Source organism: Lampetra fluviatilis, chromosome 33 (assembly GCF_964198595.1).
Source record: "Lampetra fluviatilis chromosome 33, kcLamFluv1.1, whole genome shotgun sequence".
Lineage (NCBI taxonomy): Eukaryota > Metazoa > Chordata > Hyperoartia > Petromyzontiformes > Petromyzontidae > Lampetra > Lampetra fluviatilis.
Window position 1 is genome coordinate 2,176,730 of NC_136307.1, and position 23,176 is coordinate 2,199,905.

Sequence of the window (23,176 nt, forward strand, 5' to 3'; positions counted from 1 at the left end):
AATACATTTGTAGAAAATGCTCAAAATGACCTTCCAGAGCGGCAGATCCGTCTATCAGAGCAAATCTCCAAAGCTAAGCCCAGCGAACTGCTCGACACTGAATTGATGGACACCGTCAAAGATCAGGTAGGCAGTGTCAATGTCACTGCACAGGCGACAGACTTGTTAGCTGATGGTGAGAATTACGTGAAGCCTGTAAAGTGGGACAAACACATATTTGGCAGTGATGTGCAACAAAAAGCTTCCAAGTTCAAATCCTCACCAGATGATTCGGACGACTCGGACGCAGAAGCAAAGTCACATTTGGTAGTGGCAGGCAAAGATGATGCAACTTCCAGTGAAGCAGCTTACCTTGTTAAATTTACAATATCTGGAAGTGCTCTCAACCCTGAGCTGAAAAGCACAGATGATGGCGTTGTGACCAAAGACTTAGATTCCGTAAATCGAAACAGTGATGGCGATGAGGACATTTTACAATTTCCTTTGAAAGAAATGCCAGGTGATCGCCACCATAAATCATCTGGTTCCAATTTGGAAAGGGACATAGGTGACAATAGGTTTGCAGGCGAGGTTCACGATGTTACAGAACTTTTGAATATAAGCCCCGAATTGGAAACAAACGTTGTTGCCGAGGCCTCATCAATAAACACTCAGCACTTTGATGTGGAAAAAGCAGCACAACTGAAGGACAGTGGATCTGAAATCAATAACAAGCCTCCTGCAGGAGTAAAATACGAATCTGTAAACGAAAAGTCTGAGGTGATCTTGGAGAACAAGGATGTGGCTGAGAAGGTGATGAATAAAGATCGAATGAAGGATGGCACCCTTGAATTTGACAGTAATGTGGAGGCCAAGAAGGCTCTTGAAAAGCGGAGCGTGGAACCAGCAGCTGAAGAGCTAACGGTGCTAACAGCCTCCAGTAACTCGGCAAAGGACAAAGAGGGAGGGTCACAGGTCACGTCCCAAGTGGAGAGAACAGAACCACAATTGCAAGCCTCCTCACAAGATGTTGAGAAAGTGGACCTGAATGTGGATGTTAACTTGGCACATCTGGTGGAATATCCGGTGACCAATATATCAGAGGCGGCCATTGAGGAGACCGGCAAGTTACCAGAGATGCAGGAAAAGCTAATGGAGCCAAAAGAACTAGTGCGAGATGTGAACGCGGAGGGCAAGCAGGAGGACCGTGTCGGTGATTCTCAAGCAGGGAATGCGTCTCTGCCTATGGAAGCCAAAGCACCATCACAAAGGAAAGATGGAGATCTCGAACTGGAAGAAGGAGAGGCCAGCGATGCAAATAAGTTGTCGATAGAGACTCCTATGCCAATAGAGTCAGAAACGAAGGAGGTAGTTGATCAACGTGATGAGCAGGGGAAGGATCTTCATGCAGGAGTGAAAAGTGATGAAGAGGCTTCTGATCTTAAGGTGGAAGCCATGGTTGTAGATGACAAGAAAGCCATAGACATTCCGACGACTTTAGATTTAAATAAAATTGATGCTACCTCAGAGAAGATGGAACAGAATACAATTTTGGAAAATAACTTGGAGATGGATAAGAATATTGGAAACGCTACATTAAATGTGGATAAGGGTCTGGGTGTAGGTGACAAGAAAGATAAAGAATCTCTGGGGCCTATAGATGTAAATAAACTGGATGCTACCTCAGAAAAAGTGGCGCAGAGAACAACTTTGGAAAATAACTTGGAGGTGAAAGAGAATATTGAAAACATTACATTAAACGTGAACAAAAGCCTGGACGGAGATGTTAGAGCTGTAGTCGGGGACACCTTTGAGGAAAACAAAATTGGAGATGATGTGCATTTAGAGAAGCTTAACAAAGGTGAGGTGGATTCTTTGGTGGAAGCCACCATTGGGAATGGTAAAGAAATGGGGTCTTTTAAGGAGATCAATCCTCTGTTCAAAGAAAGTGGTGATGATGTTAAACCATTAGCAGAAGATGAGCCACTCCAGGGCTCAATGAAGGAAACAACTGAAACCTTCACATCTGTGAACAGGCAGCATGCAAAAGCGGAGAGCAAATTGGCTGAGGGAAATAAAGTTCCGACGGGAGATCTAACGACCAAAGAAGATGTGACCAAAAAGGAAATGAGTGAACAAGTAAATGAGAAACTGCATGCAGAACGCTTGGCGATCGAGGACGCAGTCACCAACGTAAATGTCGAGATCAGCAAAGCGTTGGCCGATGGTAATGTACAGCTAAAGACTGCCCTTGACAAGAAGTATATGGAGTTGAAAGAATCTAGAGCTGCGATGGATTCAAAGATGAAGAGCCCAAATGAAGAATTAACCGAGTCCAAAGGAGGAATGGAAAAGCGTGACGATTTAAGAGGTGTGTCGATGGAGAGGAGTCTGAAAGTGGAGAAAAAAGATTACTCAAATTTAGTAAAGGTCAATTCAATCGAAGAAAATCTGAATATGATAGATGCTGAAAGTAAAACACCAACAGGCTCTATGGAGCCTGTGAAAGAGACGGTTGATACAAATGGAACACAAGAAGAAAACAATGAGAAGAAAGGGCAAGCAATGGATGAGTCAGAGATAATGTCAACCAAACAAGCGAAGATTATCGACAAAGAGGTGTCAAATGATGATGCTTACCAGAGTTTGATCCATACAGATCCTTTGCATAAAGAACTTCGTGAAAAAGTGTCTGAGGTTTCCAAAGAGCCGGTCAAGGAAGATGTGGACCCCCAGGGAGTAGTCACGAAGAGAAATGAAGCCGCCAATGAACAACACTCTGATGTGAAGGACATGGACAAGGGTGTTGCGGGCTTAATGTATTCTCAGGATGAGGAGCAGTTACTGCTAAAGGAAGCCAAATCTCAGCTAATTTTCGAGCTGAAAAAGGCATTGACTGAGGGAGATGAAGGGCTCACGAAAGTGTTGGGTGAGGAAGATTCAGAAATAATGGACGCAGTCTCCAAAATAAACTTGGAGTTCAAGAAGGCTCTCGTTGGTAACAATGGTGTAATTGCTGAAGCCTCACATGGTCACCATACACTTATGAACCCAGAAGTGAAGATTGTGGAAGATGTCAAATTAAATGAAGATTTGAAAGAGGCAGCTCTTGGATCGGAAGAATTGGAGAAAATAAATGAGACTGCACATTTGTTGAAAGATGTCAGTAAAAACGATGACCTAGATAAAGATAACATTAGAAAGAACAACGCTTCTTTGACAGAGGAAGATGCAAAGGCCGTGGTAGACACAGAGAAAGAGGAACCGAAGGAGAGTGGAATGCTTGAGCGAGAGAAACAAAACAAGTATGCGGAGAGTGAAAATAAGATAAGTGAAGCTAAAGGGAAGTTAATCTTAGCAATAAACAAGGTAATTGCAGGGGAAGATGAGAAGCTAAATGAAGCGCTCAAATCCGAATATCTGGAGATACGTGATGCGAAATCCGAGATGGATGTAAATGTCAACAAAAAACGGTTGGAACTCGACGACCGGGAGGGAAAAGATGCGAATGTGGAACCTGAGAAGAACGAAAATTCACATGTTGCTAAATCCACTGCCGCAGATCAGAAGAACAGAATGCTTGAGCGGGAGAAACGAAGAATCTATGCGGAGGGTGAAGATGAGATCAGTGAAGCAAAAGAGAAGTTAATTTTAGCAGTAAATGAGGAAATTGCAGGGAAAGATAAGAAGCTACATGATGTGCTCGATTCTGAATATCTTGAGATGCGTGACACTAAAGCTGAGATGGATTTAAATGTCAGTAAGAAACTCTTAGAACTCATTGACCGGGAGGGAACAGATGCGAATGTGGAACCTGAGGAGGTAAATTCAGACGTAGCAAAACCAACTGTCACAGAAGTGCAGAGTGGAATGCTTGAGCGACAGAAAGTAAACTATGCGGAGGATGAGAATGAGATCAATGAAGCAAAAGACAAGTTAATTTTAGCAGTAAATAAGGGGATCTCAGGGGAAGATGAGAGGCTACATGATGCACTCAATTCTGAATATCTTGAGATGCGTGACGCTAAAGCCGAGATGGATGTAAATGTCAACAAGAAACACTTGGAACTCGACGACCAGGAGGAAAAAGATGCGAATATGGAACCTGACAAGAACGAAAATTCATATGTTGCTAAACCCACTGTCGCAGATGAGAAGAATGGAATGCTTGAGCAGGAGAAACTAAGCAACTATGCGGAGGGTGAAAATGAGATCAGTAAAGCAAAAGAGAAGTTAATTTTAGCAGTAAAGGAGGGAATTGCAGGGAAAGATGAGAGGCTACATGATGCACTCAATTCTGAATATCTGGAGATGCGTGACACTAAAGCTGAGATGGATTTAAATGTCATTAAGAAACGCTTAGATCTTAACGACCGGGAGGGAAAAGATGCGAATGTGGAACCTGAGAAGGAGGCAAATTCAGACGCGGCTAAACCAACTGCCGGAGAAGATCAGAGTGGAATGCTTGAGAGACTGAAAATAAACAACTTTGCAAAAGGTGAAAATGAGATAAGTGAAGCTAAAGGGAAGTTAATTTTAGCAATAAACAAGGGAATTGCAGGAGATGATGAGAGGCTACATGATGCACTCAATTCTGAATATCTCGAGATGCGTGACACTAAAGCCGAGATGGATTTAAATATCAACAAGAAACTCTTCAAAGTTGTTGACCGGGAGGAAAAAGATGCGAATGTGGAACTTGGGGAGGGAAATTCAGACGCGGCTAAACCAACTGTCATAGAAGTGCAAAGTGGAATGCTGAAACGACAGAAAGTATACTATGCGGAGGATGAGAATGATATCAATGAAGCAAAAGACAAGTTAATTGTAGCAGTAAACGAGGGGATTTCAGGGGAAGATGAGAGGCTACATGATGCGCTAAATTATGAATATCTTGAGATGCGTGACGCTAAAGCCGAGATGGATTTAAATGTCAACAAGAAACGCTTAGATCTTAACGACCGGGAGGGAAAAGATGCGAATGTGGAACCTGAGAAGGAGGCAAATTCAGACGCGGCTAAACCAACTGCCGGAGAAGATCAGAGTGGAATGCTTGAGAGACTGAAAATAAACAACTTTGCAAAAGGTGAAAATGAGATAAGTGAAGCTAAAGGGAAGTTAATTTTAGCAATAAACAAGGGAATTGCAGGAGATGATGAGAGGCTACATGATGCACTCAATTCTGAATATCTCGAGATGCGTGACGCTAAAGCCGAGATGGATTTAAATATCAACAAGAAACTCTTCAAAGTTGTTGACCGGGAGGAAAAAGATGCGAATGTGGAACTTGGGGAGGGAAATTCAGACGCGGCTAAACCAACTGTCATAGAAGTGCAAAGTGGAATGCTTAAACGACAGAAAGTAAACTATGCGGAGGATGAGAATGATATCAATGAAGCAAAAGACAAGTTAATTGTAGCAGTAAACGAGGGGATTTCAGGGGAAGATGAGAGGCTACATGATGCGCTAAATTATGAATATCTTGAGATGCGTGACGCTAAAGCCGAGATGGATTTAAATGTCAACAAGAAACGCTTCGATCTTAACGACCGGGAGGGAAAAGATGCGAATGTGGAACCTGAGAAGGAGGCAAATTCAGACATGGCTAAACCAACTGCCGGAGAAGAGCAGAGTGGCATGCTTGAGCGACAGAAAGTAAACAATTTTGTAGGAGGTGAAAATGAGATTGGTGAAGCAAAAGACAAGTTAGTTTATACAATGAATAAGGCAATTTCAGGGGAAGACGAGAGGCTACATGATGCACTCAATTCTGAATATCTGGAGATGCGTGACGCTAAAGCCGAGATGGATGTAAATGTCAACAAGAAACGCTTGGAACTCGACGACCAACAGGAAAAAGATGCAAATGTGGAACCTGAGGAGGACAATTCAGACGTGGCTAAACCCACTGTCACAGAAGTGCAAAGTGGAATGCTTAAACGACAGAAAGTAAACTATGCGGAGGATGAAAGTGAGATCAGTAAAGCAAAAGACAAGTTAATTTTAGCAGTAAACAAGGGGATTTCAGGGGAAGATGAGAGGCTACATGATGCGCTAAATTCTGAATATCTTGAGATGCGTGACGCTAAAGCCGAGATGGATTTAAATGTCAACAAGAAACACTTGGAACTCGACGACCAGGAGGAAAAAGAAGTGAATATGGAACCTGAGGAGGAGGATTCAGACGCGGCTAAACCAACTGCCGCAGATGAGCACAGTGGAATGCTTGAGCGGGAGAAACTAAGCAACTATGCGGAGGGTGAGAATGAGATCAGTAAGGCAAAAGAGAAGTTAATTTTAGCAGTAAACAAGGGGATTTCGGGGGAAGATGAGAGGCTACATGATGCACTCAATTCTGAATATCTGGAGATGCGTGACGCTAAAGCCGAGATGGATTTAAATGTCAACAAGAAACGCTTAGATCTTAACGACTGGGAGGGAAAAGATGCGAATGTGGAACCTGAGAAGGAGGCAAATTCAGACGTAGCTAAACCAACTGCCGGAGAAGAGCAGAGTGGAATGCTTGAGCGAGAGAAACAAAACAAGTTTGCGGAGGGTAAAAATGAGATAAGCGAAGCTAAAGGGAAGTTAATCTTAGCAATAAACAAGGCAATTGCAGGGGAAGACGAGAGGCTACATGATGCGCTCAATTCTGAATATCTTGGAATACGTGAGGCTAAAGTTCAGATGGATTTAAATGTTGTCAAGAAACCCTTGGAACTTAACGACCATGGGGAAAAGGATATTGCACCGAAGTTGAATGAAATGTTAGACAAAACTAAGCCCTCTGCCACAGAGAAAGTTACCGAAGGAAATGACAGTCATGAAGATGATGTAGCAGGCACACTGCAAAAGAAGGATGTAGCTCAAGATATTGAGATTCAGGAAGCCGCAGCCAGGGTGCGTTTAACAATGAAGAGAGCCTTGGCTGTTGATGTTGAAGTGTCACCTGCTGACTTTAAAGGTGATGTAGCCATACAAAAAGAAAAGTCTCAGCTAGATTCTGAGCTGGAGAACGCCTGGTACCAGGTGGACGACGACTTGAAGGATAAAGAGGATTTAGATGATGGTGATGCAAACGATGAAGCTGAGCAGACCGTTGTGACAAAGGAATGTATTAAGGTGAGTATCTCTCAAAGCAAGCACGGGGCAGGGATAAAGGAGACACAGCTGGAGAAAAACGCCGATCATGAAGAGGATCTGTCGGGAAAAGAGGATCTGTCGGGAAAAGAGGGGATGTCGGAAAAAGATGTGCCTACAAAGCAGTCTACTTTAGATGTTAAAATAAGAGAAGATTTGAAAATAGAACAATTGGCAAACAAGGCGGATCTAGAGATGCTCGCCGAGAAAGGAAATGAAAATGTGGTAAAAAGTGAGGATCTCGCTCGTGATGAGGAAGGTAATGAGGAGCCTCAGGAGGAGGAGGAGGAGCAGGTGGATAAAGAGGAAGTGGACAAACTCAAGGAGAAAGATCTCAAAGGACGAGTAGAGTTGAACGATGATGAAGATTTTGAGGATACTTGGGAACTAGAGGAAGAAGAGACGGATCCTGAACCGGCTGATGAAGAATTATATTATGTGGATGATGAGGAACAGGAGGATCAAAAGCCTGTGGACGAGGAGGAAGAAAAAGAGGAGGAAGATGAGGATAAACTAGAAGCCCCTGAAGATGAGGAAGTTAAACCAGATGTATCTTCTTCGGTTAATGTGGCAGAGGATCATAAACAAATCGGTAATGCAAGTAATGACGATGGTGACATTGAAAGCGATGACCCACTAAATGATTTTGATGAAGAACTTGATGATGACGATGAGAGTGATGGTCATCGTGTAGATGATAACATGACAAATGAAATGGATGACCTATCGGAGACTGAACTCCTTGAAGATGAAAATGCCCTTGCATTTGAAATAGGTGATGATATTTACCTCAAAACTGATCAATCCAGAAGTGATGAGAATATCTCACAAATTACAACTGCAGAAGATGAAGTATACCCAGATGTTTTGGAACAGACGGATCTGGGAAATGAACAAAACATGTCTGCAGAAGATAATATTATAAAGGAAGAAATTGAAACCCTGCTAGACGTAGATGTTGCCCATGCTGACGAGAAGAGGAGAGTGCCCACGGGTAACTCCGACTCTGCAAATGATGGGTCCAAAGGTCCATCCCCAAAACCAGATGACGGCCCGCCCGAGTTTGAGCAGACAGTGGTGGAGGATTACTTGAGCGAGGAGCGCCAGTCTCGCTTGCGCCGGATTCTCAGGGAGACGAAGCTGAGCGCGCTGGAGGACCGGCTCCGTGCGTTCGAACGGGATCTCGCCGACAGCAAGATGAGGGCAGAGGGCACGATGGAGGACGTCGAGAAGAGCCTGGACTCTGTGATGGACAGGCACGAGGGTAGGGTCCTGCAGTGGCTCCAGGAGGTACTGGAAGATGTCGGCAAGCAGCATGAGGAGGCCGAGGAGGGACAGGACCTGGAGGAGGAGGAGTCTGAGGAGGCGTACGAGGAGCGGGTGGAGGTTTTCAATGACGTGCAGGATGTCGTCTTCGCCATGAGGAAGCGTTTCTCCATGAGCATGGAGAGTGTACCCATAGCTCCGGGGGCAAAGGTCAAGGTTAAAGTGGTTCAAGGTGAGATGACGCAGCATGCACGAGAGTTGCTGACCTTAATTCTAGATTTGAAGCTTTCGTGACTGCAAGGATTCATACTCTTAGGTTTTTTCGGTAAAGTAACGTAGGTAAAAAAAAATAATAATAAAAGTGATACAAGTGATACAGTAAATTTAGCTGTGACGGTCTCATCTGAAGACGGAGACTTGTGTTGCCTCCGAAACGTCGTGATTTAATTTAGTTATTTTTCATTTATTATTCTTTTATGTTATTATTATTTTACCTACGTAACTTTACCGAAAAACCTAAGAGTATAGTTGCTGACCTCTAATCTCAGTTCCCACATCTTCCCATCAGTCTTGACACAGTGGGAGCTCCCTCATCCCTGAATAATCTAGGGTCACATCCCCATTTTGACGAAACGGCCAAGACGTTTGGAAAGTTGGTCCATTTGGAAAACGCGCGGATGTTTGCATCGGTGGATTTCCATAAAAAAATTCTAGAAAAAGGATCAATCATCAAGGTGAAAATTTGGCCCGATATTTGGTAAATACTTTAATGCAGGAACATATATATATGGATATTCATTAGCTTGAACCCATTGCAATATTATGAACATTTTATGTTGGCATAGTGTTTTGCTATACCTTTGCACACTGAATCCAAATTAAACCATACTCTTGGTATTTTTCGTGTCAGTTGTGTTAACTGATGCAATACTTAAAGTATGCATGCAAAATAATTTCCAATGGAGGTGGATGGTTCGGAGGTTGGTGCCGAGCCTCTACCGCTCAGTGCCGGATGGAAATCTTGGCATTTATCGGTGATTAAACTGAGTTCTTAAGTGTCCGTGAGTTGGAAACTTCGGATGCAAGCAGAGCCGGCCCTACTCCCAAGGGAGCTGCAGCTGCCACCGTTTTGATGAAGCGAATCTGCACTGTTATTGCCATAGATTTTGAGGTAAGGCTGTGGTGTTCTTGTAGAGTATTTTTTTTAAGCGATCGGACATTTTCTTTGCTGCAGACAAATTTTCCTGGCTCCCGTCGGACAAAAACGGCACGTTGCCGGATCTCATCCTGCGAATGGATTCTGCCTTCCTCTACGTCAGGGCCTGTGTCCTTCCGTCACTGGGATCGCTGCTTGGAATGGTGAGCTTGACACCCCTGATCACCTTGTTTTTTATAACGACAGCCCTCGACACGCTCCTCACAGATCCATCGGTGGCCGTTCAGTGACCTCACCCCATAAACCTAAATCCAAACGCACGCAACGGCTCCCCCAGGCAGTCATTGCATTGCATTGCACAGCAGCCCTGTACGTCATATGCAGTGCCTGTCACCATCAGTGTCCCGCAGGTTTATGGGTCAGTCTCTGAATACGATCTGGTAAATAATGTTGAGAGAGCTATTAGCCCTGTTTTTCCCGAGCCACCATAAAGGTCACTTCCCCACAAGCGATGGGATAACTTAAACGAAAATCAAACTCACCATGGCAGCTGCAGTCACCTTTTCCACAGATGGAAAATTATAGAATCACACAAATGTGACTGTGATTGCACTGGAGTAGACAGTGCAATCACATTGTGAGTCTGTGGATCACTGCGTGGGGCAGTTTAAAAACTGGTCATGATAAAACGTTTCGTAAAACTGTATTTCTCATCAAGCGCTGTGGTATAAGTTCCTTGAGCTAAGGCGCTCTATAAATATAAAATAAGAAACGTAAGATAGCAAGTGCAGTCATTTTAACATTATGAGCAAGTGCAGTCTCCGACTCTTTTATCCACTCTCCCTCTGGCGCCATTTCCCGAAACGTCGCCTGTAAAGTGTTTTTCATTTTAAGGCCACAACGTGATTGACGAATCACATTGAGGCCTTACTGGCAACATCAAGGCAGCAGCATCGTAGACTAAAATGTACAGGTCTATGGGTCTCTGTGCAAACTCGCGCCTGACGCACTCGTCTTCGAACATTTCACGTGGACAGTTGCTCCTCAATGAATATCCGTACGGGAGAATAGGAAGAGGAACCCTGGGCCCAGCTATCACCCAGTGGTCTTGCCGTGAATTGCGAGCAACTCCCTCATGCTGCGTTCTCCGCAGGTGGCTTCTCAGCTCCCGGCCGAGTGGCGACCCGGACCCAGCTACCATGGCGTGCCCTGGGACGTCGTGGCCACGGGACTGTGCCTGGGCATCGCCTTCTCACTCGCCTTTCTCTGGAGGCTCATCTGCGTGGTGGGTTCCAGACGTGGTGCGAAAGCAGCACGTTGTAGGACGTAGCCCCCCCCGCCCTCTCTGCTCTTCCATCCCATCCTGGCCGACGCACCTTCAATTGGAAGTTGCGGTGCAAAGTAGGCTGGTTTAGAGAGAAAGTCATGGGGTTGTTTTTTAATACCCTACAGCAGTGGTTCTTAACCTGGGGTACACGTGCACCTCCTGGGGGTGGGAGACATGGCAGATTTTTTTCGAAGGTAAATCATCGAAACACAAATTAAGCACGGGCACATAAGTACAACTACTTTCATGAAACCTATGTGTTTATTAACATTATACATTTTTTTTACGATTGATAACCAAAGGGGTTGAAGGCTGCAGTAAAGGTTAAGAACCACCGATATACAGACTTGGGTGTTTAGTGTGTACAAGGCACAATTGAACGGGTTGTTGATTTTGAAAACAAACATTTCACAAGACGCTTGGAGGCAATTTTATTGTGAACGGTGATATACACCGTGCTGCACCACCGATTAGCACGGTTGGCTATGAAAGAAGTTCACCATACATATACGCATACACGAGAAACTCGATTAATAATTACATTCCCTTTTAATTCTCACAATGAAAAGAAGTGTGACCTCATTATTTATCGCTTTGAATATGCCCAGCGTTGTACGGGAGAGTTTGAAATGCCATTTGGCTACCATGCCCAATGTCAGTTTGCCCTGAGAGGCGCATTGTGTCTGTGATGATCTTGGTTGAGGCAGCGTAGCTCATAAGTGACATTTGTGAAATTAGCGGGATATGGAGTAATCGCAAAAACGCGCGTGCACATTCACACATCCATAATGGTTGAGCTCTGAATGTCTCCTGTAGATTTCCTTCACAGCAGTCTCCTTCCATGTCAGTGCATGCTGAGAGACATGTCGGACAGCGTGCCGAAGCGCACGCGGTACAACCGGAAAATGCTTGGGAGCGCCAGTGACAGTTGTTGCATGTTTGTTGCCTGATCTGAACTAACTTTGGCTTTCTTTCTTTGTTGACAGTTTCAAAACAGAAGATATCTACGTAAGTATTGCTTCTCCAAAATTGTAAAAATAAAATTTTGCTCGTTTGTAATTCATTGATTAAGTAAGTTCACCTCACCTTCCAGACCCTATTTTAAACACTCAACGTTTGGACATTTAGCAACTGCAGTGCACTGTGCTGTCTTCGAGAATAGGCTGCAAATCGTGCGTGCACACATATATAGCAACGGCAGTTTCACCGCTTAATAATTCTCGAAACGTTTTTGCCGAACGGATCAAACTAATTTGAAAGAGTGAAATAGTATCTGCTGATGAAAACCTAAGTCCGTCGAGGCTGTGAGAGATTGCAACGGCTTGGGGGGAGGCCCTCATCCACCAGTGGATCGAACATGGCTGACTTTGATGGCAGTAGTGGTTTAAATGATGATTGACGCTATTGATAGCTGGGCCACCTTCACCGGACAACCAACATTTTAATGGTTGTATTTATTCTGTGTCGTCACCGGTGATTGACCATCATCAACCTGCTGCACCCAAGGACGTGTTTTAATCCACGAGCGGTCGCTTGGATCCGAGCGCAAAATCTCGCCGCCCGAGCCGCACAGCTGCTTCTGAAACAATTTGTTTTCGAGGTGCAAGTCACATTACGAGACGCGTGCCGTTGCGTTATGTTTTTCCCACCCTCGTTTCGCGTTCGATCGGCGGACCCCTCCCCCCAATGTTTTCTGGTGGGGGTTGCCGCAGGGAGGGAAGCCCGACACATCCAGACGGTCAAGACGGTTCTGGAGGAGAAACACGAACTGGCAGAGCGACTCGCAAATGCGAGGAAAGAGGTGAGGGGGGGGTGGGGTTTACGGGCTGTGGCGTAGCTATCCAGTGAGCAGCGGGCAGTGCAGATGCATCGCGGAGGCCCAGGGGCTGGAGGGGCCCCAGCACTGGGATACCAGGGGGGGGCGTGGGGGGGGAGAAATTGGACAGGGGAGGGGGGGACCCCATTTCACGTGATGTCTGCAAACCAAATAGTATTGACCGAGTAGTGTTTGTGTGTACATGCATCGGCTGCGATGACGCACATTTGGGAGCACATGAAACGCATCTGCCAATCATCTCGGTTAACCGGGTCTGTACCGTGACATCCTGGCAGCGAGCCTTTGACACTTCACATGCCCTCAAAGCGCACCTATGCTACCGCAAGTGCCGTGGTGACGTTACTACCGCTCGGTCGTGAATGGCTGGGTGTCGTGCGGGGGGGGGGAAGGAGAGGGCTTGGTCTAGTGGTTCAGGCACTGTCAGAAAATCCTGGTGACCTGCATTCACTTCCCGGCAACGCACACCATCGGTGACATCTGAACTCATCTCGGGCAACTCCAAAGTTGATTCGGCTATAATTGAATACCTGGTGCGGTGTCTATTAAGCCCTATCCCGTGCCGAGACGTCTGCAAGTTGCAGGGTGCAGGATCCCGTTCACCGCTGAATCTTGGAACGTGCGAGCTGTTAACCTAAACTTTATTTAGAGAGGCGTAGCGCCGTTGTTTTTGAAGACATTGTACTCACCGCGGAGAACTGTAGCTCCACGATCGCACTCTACGATCGCTGGCGCCAAACTGCGCCACACGCCCTCCCGCATGGCCTTGTGGGAGCCTCGGTACATCTTCCGACCTGAAGACGTACCGATAATGATATTTTATTTTAGTTTTTTTTTCCGTTTCGATGACGTGCACGCATGTCGTCAGAATGGCAAGGGGGTACTCAGCACTGGGAAGACAAAAGCAGCAGGGAGTGGTGCCAGCCACACCATCCACCTTCTTGTGCTGTCCCGACCTTATCCAGTCATGTCCTATGAAGAAAGGCCACTGCCCGAGATGTTGTCCACTATATACTTATGCTTTAAGAGCACAGTGTTATTGACGGATGTGATGTTTCTTTAATCGTCATTTATTAAGCAAGGCGCTTGCTGACGGCACTGGGCTCCAATGGTGTGCGAGTCTTAACGAGAGATCTTCATCTTTGTCTGAAAGATCCATGGGAAAGCGAGCTCGCTGGATGGCATTCTGGAGGGGTCGAAAGGCAGCCAGCAGGCCATCGCCAAGCTGCAGGTGAGCAGTCTCGGTGGACATCGCTGGGCTATGGTAAGGGCGCAGCCCTGAAATCGCTTATTCGTGCCATGAGCTGAGCCTGAGCCAGGCCTTGTCTGAGCCGCTCGCGCGTCTTTGAAAGCAACCGAGCGGTCGAAGCCAGAGCCCGGTCCCGATTTAAGATAATACGGCCCTGAGGATTGGCAAGCGGTCGACGTTGCACTGTGCGCGCCGTGCGCACTGTGGGTCGTGCTAGCGGTGGGCTGTGTGCTGTGCATGTGTCGTACTTGCGGGTGTGTGTACTGTGTGATGTGCATGTGTCGTACTTACCGGTGTGTGTGCTGTTCTCTGACGTGCTGCCGCCGACACCTGTGCTCAGACGGAGCACAAAGAGCTGCAGGAGAACATCTGCGAGCGACGCAGCGAAATGGAGGTGATCCGACGCAGCCTCGAGTCAATGCAGCAGCATTGGGAGCAGCAGCATTCTTTGGTACGGCATTCCAGTGCGGTACACTGCAACGCGGTACATTGCGATGCAGCACAATGCTGTAGACTAGAATGTGGTATGCTACAAAGCAGCACGATACGATGCAGTACACCAGGATGCAGTACACCAGGATGCAGTACACCAGGATGCAGTACACCAGAATGCAGTATGCTACAATGCGTTATACTACAATTGAGTTCTACAATGCGATACACTGCAACGCGACACGGTACGCAGCAACGCGCCACACTGCAACGCTGTACACCACAACCCATTGACGAGCGCGGTGTTGACGTTACAGAAACTGCGGCTGCAGCGCAGCACGGAGAGCGTGGAGCAGACACTCGGCTCGCTGAAAGCAGAGCTCGAGGCGGTGAGTTTGGTGTTTGCGCAACGCGCGCGGTGGGATCGCCGCAACAACGAGACGTTGCAAACGGGCTGGAGCGGTGGCACAGCGGTTAGCGCGGCGCGTTGCCCTACGGGCCAGTTGGCTCGAGTTGGAGAGCCGACGACGACTAAGATTTTTCGATTTAAAGCTTTCGTGACTGCAGGGATTCATCTTCTTGGTTCTTTCGGTAAAGTCACGTAGAATGGAAATAATAAAATATAAAAATAAAACATAATAAAATACAATTCTCACGACGTTTCGGCCACAACGCAAGCAGCCGTCCTCAGGTGGAGAACAGGTCTGTCGAGAAGACAGAGTCTGAATGACTCTGACTCTGTCTTGAATTGTATTTTATTATGTTTTATTTTTATTATTTTATTATTTCCATTCTAAGTAACTTTACCGAAAGAACCAAGAAGATGACGACTAGGATGTTGGATCCCTGGCCATGGCTAACATCGCTGGTGGGTGATGTCAGTGGGCAGGCCGTGTGTGCCGTTGCTGCCCGACAGCAGCGGGCACCACACAGGCACCGAGAGCCCCCTTGTGGCCAAGTCGGTGTGGGGAAAGTAACTGGAATATACTCTTTGGTTCTTTCGGTAAAGTCACGTAGGTATAAAATAAATTAAATCACGATGTTTCGATTGCAACACAAGCAATCATCATCAGGTGATGATTGAAAAAAGTGGCGGTTTTTTCAAAATAATTCTTGCTGTGGTTTTCACACCTGATGATGATTGCTTGTGTTGCAATCGAAACGTCGTGAGAATTAAATAGTTTTATTTGTATTATTTTATTATTTCCCTTCTACGTGACTTCACCGAAAGAACCAAGAATATGAATCCCTGCAGTCACGAAAGTTTAAATCGAAAAATACTTGACCTACATATATCTCTTCTTGGTTCTTTCGGTAAAGTCACGTAGAAGGGAAGTAATAAAATAATACAAATAAAACATAATAAAATAAATCTCACGACGTTTCGGCCACAACGCAAGCAGCCGTCCTCAGGTGAAGAAACAGGTCTGTTGAGGACGGCTGCTTGCGTTGTGGCCGAAACGTCGTGAGAATTGTATTTTATGTTTTATTTTTATTGTTTTATTACTTCCCTTCTACGTGACTTCACCGAAAGAACCAAGAATATGAATCCCTGCAGTCACGAAAGCTTGAAATCAAAATTTTATTGCCTTTGTAATAATATTTGCCTTTTGGCATTCTTTGGTCTAACACTGGTGAGACTAGGCCACAAAGAAGGCTGTCTCTGGTATAGGCCAATCAGTTTCAAGGACAATGCAATCTTTATCAAAGCATGTTTGCATGTTTTACCACAATCATGTGTGGTTCATGCAGACTTAATTTGTTGTGATAATTAGTGTCTATTTGGTGTTTGTATGTGGAGAGTGGTAGTGTAGCGGTAAGCGCACTGCTCTACGAACCCGGCAACCCGAATTCAATTCCCGCTCATGGCCGACGCCAGTGACGATTATCTGAACCGATTCGAGGCATGCTCCCCTAGGTCGACTCAGCCTAAAATGAGTACCTGGTGCAGTGTGTAAACATCGCCACTGGGGAGACAAAGGCGTTCGGGCATGGTGCTGGCCACCTACCCCCTCGTGTACCTTGCCGGAATTCATAGGTGCTCGCGAACAGCACTTGCCCCAACGGTCTGTTTAGGCTATAGGGGGGGGATCTTTGCCTTTATCTTTTTTTCCAACCGGAAAGGCTAAAGCATGTTACGTTTTTTTTTCATCGTCTTGATACCGGCAAAAAGGGTCCCGTGGATAAGCGGCATCTTGTTGTTGTTGTTGTTGTCCCCATTGCAGGTCCTGTCTCGGGTTGGCACCGCCAACAGCAACAACGACAAGATGGTGGCCAAGCTGGTCAAAATGGAGAAGGAGAATGAGCAGCTGCAACGCAGCAACCAGCGGGTGGGCTGAACCGCAAGGCCGTTAACTCGTCTCCCAAACCCCAGCGGCCACCGGCAGCGAGTCGCGCGCGCACGTGGACGCTTAAACAAAACCCTTCGGGACAGGCTTCTGGCAAATGATGCAGTTTGTGAGCGTATAGTTTCTAGTTTCTATCAAGGTGCCCGGTGTCTGTTCCGGGTGAGGAGAGCACACTTTGCGAGCGCTTGTATGTTTGGTAATCGTTAAATGATTCGATTTAGCGCGGTTGGCCACGTATGGTGCAAAAGAAGTTCAACGTTCACGCAACGTGTAGATCCTTACACTCGCCGATACACGCATCGAGTCGCATGTATGAAATTTTTCAACGAAAGCAAATTGCGTGCCGATGCAAGCTTCAGAGAAGCAGAGCGAATAATGCATAGCCGACGAGGGTAGGGTAAATAAAATATAACGGCGAATGACAAGAGTAAAAACGTGATTGAAAGGTAATAATGCATTCACGATTTGTAATTGTGGGCGTCTTGACCGTTGAATGTGCAGCTGGAGGAGGAGGTGGAGCTCTGCGACACGTCGGTTGGGGAGCTGACGGAGACCTTGCACGCGGAGAGGCAGACGCAGAAGAGCCTGGAGGAGGCCGTGGCCTTCAAGCAGAATGAGGTGGAGGTGAGGAGACCTGGCAACTCAACAAATGCGAGCAGTCACAATGAAAGGTTTTCTTTTGGGTTCGATCGCGTTAATGTAAACGTGTCCGTTACACACCACCACCACCACCGCTCCGTCACAGCCCCGACACAGCCAATCAGTTCGGTTTGTCTCGTAAACAAAACTTGCCAATTCGTTACTGCTTCAGCACACCGGTGTGTTTTGAGAGTTAATCCACGACATTTACAATTTGAACTTTTGTTCCGTTATCTTTGTCGTTGTCCATGTATCTGATCAGTATGTTGTAACTGGCAATATTGTGCTGATTAAAACTTTCCTCGTTATGGATGACAATTTACAGTAATGTATAATAATTAATAATTGCAGTAATAATTAAACAATATATTGATTTCGACGAAGTAATATTTTCAAAAGAATCTAACTTTGTGGAAAATCCAACATTGTAATGAATGGGTTTGGTGGGTCCATGGACACAGTTAATTTGAATCGATGGCTTGCTCTGTAAATGCTCATTGATTGATCTAAACGGCTCATCCTCCCAACCTAATTACATTCCTAGGCACTCACCCAAGATAAGTGCAAGTTTATCGTGTCTAGCAAATTAATTGTTTCAGTCCAGTTGCCAATGACTGCACACAAAGTCAATCAAATTAGTACCACTTGGTGACTAGTCATGGGTGGCTGTACTATGGAAATTGACTGGTTTCTACCATAGAAATGTGGAATTTAAATCCCTGGCACAAGGTTACCAATGAAGATCGATCGGCACCAGCCAGGGGGAAGGACTTTTAGCATCGTGGCAGATGTGTAGTGAACTACTATGGACAGACACGTTAGGAGGGCCACCTCATGTTTGTTAAGAGAGGGGCCTTATTTAAAGGGTGCAAGATGTAGTTGTTGGCTCCTTCTTCATCGTGGGCCGGAGGGTCACCGTGAGGCTCTGGTGTCGTGTCGTGAGAGTTGGGGGTCATTTTCACCTCCCCACAAAGAGTTGACGAACTGTCACAATTTAGGTTGGCAATTCGATTTAAGAGCGAGTTCCCTTTCCTCTCGTTTGTATTACTTTTCCGTTTTCCCCCATTTTGTTGGACTAATTGCTGCACTCTTGTTTAATCCGATGCATATTATCATCTGTACGTACGTACATTCAACTTCATTCTGCACCATACGGAGCCAACCATGTTAATTGGAGGTGGGGGGGAAGGACAACAAGCTAAACACAAAAAATCATCAGCAAAGGCTCGGTTTCAATTCATTAACCAGTCAGCCAAACCATGGCACGTGGGCCTGTCCCATGACCTCCTCGGAGTGCACCTGTCCTGGCACAGGCGCCGTGGTGACGTCACCGCCACTTAGTCGTCGCGAACGGCGGCTGTTGTTGTTATAATCGTGATGACGAGCGCATTGTGTTTGTCGCAGGCCATGACCGCGTGCCTAAACCAGCTCAAGGACCTCGGAGTGGACTCGGAAAGTTTGGATGGTACGAGTGACCTTCACGTTCAATTTCCTTAAGGGAACGGATTGGATTATCGTCCTTCCCTCCCCGTATTAAGCTTTCACGCTCGCGGTCCCCGCTTGCGTGGGGGGCGGTGAGCCCGAATGTCCCCGCCCCCCCCCCCCTCGTTAAGCCCTTGGCATGCCGGTCTCTGATTTTTGCTCGCACGGAGGAGAGTTTCTCTAGCCCCCCGCCCAACCCGCCCCATTATATTGTCATCAGTGCTTTGTAATGAACTCGCACGTCAACGATTCGCAATGAAACAAACAAGGAAACAAAGTTTGAACAAACAAAACACCGCCCTTGCACACAACACGTATGTGTGTTGATCTTTCACACCGTTCGTAGCTAACGTGCCAATAGAAGGTGCAGGGGAGGGACACCAAATGAAACGCAAACAGCAGTTTTTTCTAGGAATGAGTTTTCAGTCTTTATTTAGAAAGCAACCTGGGCCTGGCGCCGCCTGTCAAGCGGACTGGAGCGCAATTTGATTTCCGCTCGAGAATTTCTGCACGAAAAAAATATTCTAGAGGGCACTGTGCATGGCTGATTGTGTGATCATTGTGAATCGTTAAGCGACGTATTAATAGGTGTGACGATAAATAATTGAACAGTAACACTTAATTTATTTTCTTTCTACGTGACTTTACCGAAAGAACCAAAAAGTAACACTTAATTTAACACTTTCTCAAGTTCATCAGTAATTGCAATGAAAATGTATCTCTTAAACTTCAGACGAGCTCAGCTCCGTAAACGAGTCGCTACAGAGCACGAAGCAATGCCATGGTGGTTCGGAAGAGACCTGTAATTCCGTGACTGAAGCCAGAACAATCTAGCGATACGGACGCACTATCTACTTTTCATCTGTCACTTGCAAATTGTCATTCTTTTTTATTCTCGAGGGTAAAGTTTCCAGGCAGCCTATAACTGTCTGCCACGCCATTACAAAAACCGTCACCGTACGATCGGCGTGCGTTGAATGTTTTTCATGAACGTTGACAATTAACTCGTGTTCCATTTTATCACTTGCAGAATCTGAAAAACGGAAGCAGAAACAGAAACTTCAAGAGCTCATGGATGTCTCTAAGGTGAGTGATTACATGTGCCCACGTGTTCACGTAACTGCGATATTCATGGCTCCAAATCCCATGCTTTTACCAGCGCTCGAAGCCGGTTCTGAAGTAGAGCGCCTTTTCATGATCTCGGCTGCTTTAACCCTTTTCTATTCCGATGACGTACGTACGTGTACGTCATTGGCTGAACGATGCAGACGCGTCGTTTGCGCGTTGAAATCCGAGACGGTAATGACGTCGCGCTTCCCCAGGTGAACGTGATGCTCAGGGTGGTCGAGGAGGAGATCGAGGAGTACGGATCCCTCCTCCGGGACGAGGTGGCCGCCACGCACAAGCTGGAAGGTGAGCGAGCGCACGACGGCATGGTGAGATCGCCCACCGTCCCGTGTTCAAAGCGGGTACCTACTTTATCGACCCCAGAAGCATGATGGGCTGAGTCAACCGCCCCCCCCCCCCACCCCTGAAGCCGCTCAATGTCCCGCTGAGCTACCTTACCAGATTGCTTAGCCATTGCGAATTATTGTTCTGGTTTAAACACGCTCATCCTCTACGAATGTGCAAGTGGCCAGAGCAGTCGCTGGCATTTTACAGATTGTGAATGTTGTGGATTTGCTCTCCAACACGCAGGTGTGCTGTACGTGTAACAAATTGGCCACGTTCTGTTCACGTGACAAACCTTACCAATTGGCCGTGTGCGGGTGGTGGCGGGTTTAACGACACATTTATATATTTACCCGATATAACCCAAAACATCTATATTATGGATTCATTGTTATCGCGTCTGCCGTGTTATCTTCACGCACTGGATTGCTGCCAACTCCCAACAATCCGGTTTTATTGCTGCGCCCATTGCATTCATCCAGAAGAGGGCAGGAGAGTCTCTACCCTAGCAGCACGTTACATTCCGCAGAAGAGGGCAGTAGAGTCTGCCCTACCAACACGCTGCACCCCGCAGAGCTGTTGGGGAGCTGTGCTGCACAACAGCTCAGTGTTGCGTGATGTTTTCTGTCTCCTTGTGGATTATCTCAAGACTGAGTTTGCTTGTGTGTACGAAATGCAGCCTGCTGTCGTTTGCTCAGATATTCTTTCTCCGTAAGCTTCCGTGCTGCGCCTCATCTCTCATCACATCCACGCTCCTTATACCTTGCTCCAACGCATCCTCGCCTCATCCCACCCTCGGTCTCCCTCTCCTCCTCCTACACTGCGCTGGTGGCATCGCCACAGCTTTTCTCATCCGTGGGTCTCCGTGTGAGTCTGCGAGTCTCTAATCTCCACAAACTCATCTCAGCCACGGGTCTCCGTGCGAGTCTCCACAGCCCCTTCTCATTGCATCCTCTTGGTCTCTTCTCAACACGTGCCCAAAGCAAAATTAAGTTGACCGTATCAAACGAGCGATTGATCGCAGCGCTTGTCCGCCACCTTAGCCGGTGGTGAGAAATTCACGTTCCCATTAATTATGCATGGGTTGCGATTTGTCAATCGTTGGGTTTGTTATTCCTTTGCGCAGGCGACTCATTGTCGTCTTTGTTGAAATGCCAGGGACGTTGGAGGCTTACGAGAACAAGAACGCGAGCCTGGCGGCGGAGAAGGGCAACTTGTGCGAGGAGCTGGCGCGCTGCAAGCAGAAGCTGCACATGATGAAGCAGATGTACGAGGAAAAGGAGGTGAAGCTTCAGAGGTAACGGCGCCCTGGCCACACGCAACCCCCCCCCCCCCTTCGTGTTCGGTATTCCACTTTAAACACCTCCCAGTTAGCACGGTTGGCTACGTATTGGTGTGAAAGAAGTTCAACCCACGCACGTACAGCTTGTTCTCCTATAACGCCGTGTGGTTTTCATAACGCGAATTGGATATATCACGCGATTAATGTATTAGGGAACACGTTTTTCATAACGCGGAAGCGAATTGGATAGAACGCGATTGAGTGAACGGAACTACTTCACGCGAGTAGGAATAGCGGTCGCACGGCTGCCTCGGCCATTGCATCACGCAAGGCAGCGGGATGCTGCTGGATGCTGCTTCTGGATGCTACCCACGCGACTCAGTGTTTGTTCAGCCTGCGTACGCATCTCACGTGTTATTGCAGACCGTGCTTTTTACCCCCTATGTATTATTTATTAAAACGCAATTTTTACTACGACGCAGTGTTTTTCAAGAACGCAACTACTACCGCGTGTTAAAGGAGAAGGGACTGTACTTACCTTCTGTGGTCCGACCACCACCCCCCCCTCCCACCTCCAGGAAGCTCACCCTGGAGGAGACCCACCGCGAGCAGAACAAGGGCAAGCTGTCGGCCGTGGACGAGCGTGTCCTCAAAGCCATCGAGGACGCCAGCATCCACCGGTACGGCAGCGGCTTGCGTTGCCCACGCGGAGACACTCGGCGGGACCTGCGACTCCCCCCCCCCTCCGACCCTTAAGAGACCAAAGCCTCCTGATTTGGCCGGGACCGGTTCCCATTTCGCAAAGGCTGCCCCGCCCCCATGTCCCAGAGGTCGCAAACGGGTTTTGATTCCTTACCTGTACCCGTACCCGGCCGCACCAGGGTCGCAAATGGGCACCCGTACCTGGCCTGGTACGGGTACCCGTTCCCTACCCGTACCCTACCCGAAATGAGTGACAAACGGTGACTCACCAGTGACTCACGGCCTACCCGTACCCGTACCCGGCCGCACCAGGGTCGCAAATGGCTACCCGTACCCGTATCCGGCCGGGTACGGGTAGCCGGGTATCGGGTAGGGTACGGGTATCGGGTACCCGGTTGCGACCTCCGCCATGTCCTGAATGGAAGCGTTTGTGAAAACTTTGATTTTCGTTTCTCGGGTTTTAAAGTGTCGTGACTTGGCGCTTGACTCGTGAAGTGGGCACGTTAGTCGTGGTTGGTGGCAACCTGAGAAGCGGGCGTAGTTGGCATAATAAGAGTAGGCAGGGCCTGCAAACAGGAGGAGGGGCCAATGTCAGGCCGCTCGGTGTGAGGGGGCTAGCGGTTGTGGGGGCGTGGCTATGTATAAGTGGGTGGAGCTCTAGGTAGGGGCTGCCCGCTCGCCACGCGTCCCGATTGAGCCTTCTGGAAATGTGGTTGATTTACGCCGATGCCTGGTGCTTGCGGATTGTCGCCCTTGCTATAAAACACCACACGGAAATGTCTGCCAGTGGTAGGGCTGCGTTCGTTGGCTGTTAAAACAACATTTTTTGATGTTGTTTCAATCAATCGATTGGTCCGATTAAAAGAAAAAGCATGCAATTTGCCTATC

The 23,176-nt window shown here is 47.2% G+C and overlaps 2 protein-coding genes across 2 annotated transcripts in view; one reads left to right on the forward strand and one right to left on the reverse strand.

Moving 5' to 3' along the window:
* LOC144943931 (fibulin-5-like) overlaps nucleotides 1-23,176 on the reverse strand; it is a 610,861-nt gene that overhangs the window by 335,088 nt on the left and 252,597 nt on the right. The gene's annotated exons all lie outside the window — the stretch shown is intronic.
* LOC144943928 (uncharacterized) overlaps nucleotides 209-23,176 on the forward strand; it is a 42,892-nt gene continuing 19,924 nt past the window's right edge. Inside the window, exons 1-15 of the mRNA XM_078871803.1 lie at nucleotides 209-8,617; nucleotides 9,620-9,744; nucleotides 10,695-10,826; nucleotides 11,855-11,876; nucleotides 12,581-12,669; nucleotides 13,856-13,933; nucleotides 14,292-14,402; nucleotides 14,701-14,772; nucleotides 16,609-16,713; nucleotides 17,233-17,355; nucleotides 18,775-18,835; nucleotides 19,883-19,938; nucleotides 20,175-20,265; nucleotides 21,463-21,601; nucleotides 22,165-22,266. Coding sequence (XP_078727929.1) covers nucleotides 493-8,617; nucleotides 9,620-9,744; nucleotides 10,695-10,826; nucleotides 11,855-11,876; nucleotides 12,581-12,669; nucleotides 13,856-13,933; nucleotides 14,292-14,402; nucleotides 14,701-14,772; nucleotides 16,609-16,713; nucleotides 17,233-17,355; nucleotides 18,775-18,835; nucleotides 19,883-19,938; nucleotides 20,175-20,265; nucleotides 21,463-21,601; nucleotides 22,165-22,266 — 9,431 coding nt within the window. The 5' untranslated portion in view covers nucleotides 209-492. The remainder of the gene's footprint in view (nucleotides 8,618-9,619; nucleotides 9,745-10,694; nucleotides 10,827-11,854; nucleotides 11,877-12,580; nucleotides 12,670-13,855; nucleotides 13,934-14,291; nucleotides 14,403-14,700; nucleotides 14,773-16,608; nucleotides 16,714-17,232; nucleotides 17,356-18,774; nucleotides 18,836-19,882; nucleotides 19,939-20,174; nucleotides 20,266-21,462; nucleotides 21,602-22,164; nucleotides 22,267-23,176) is intronic.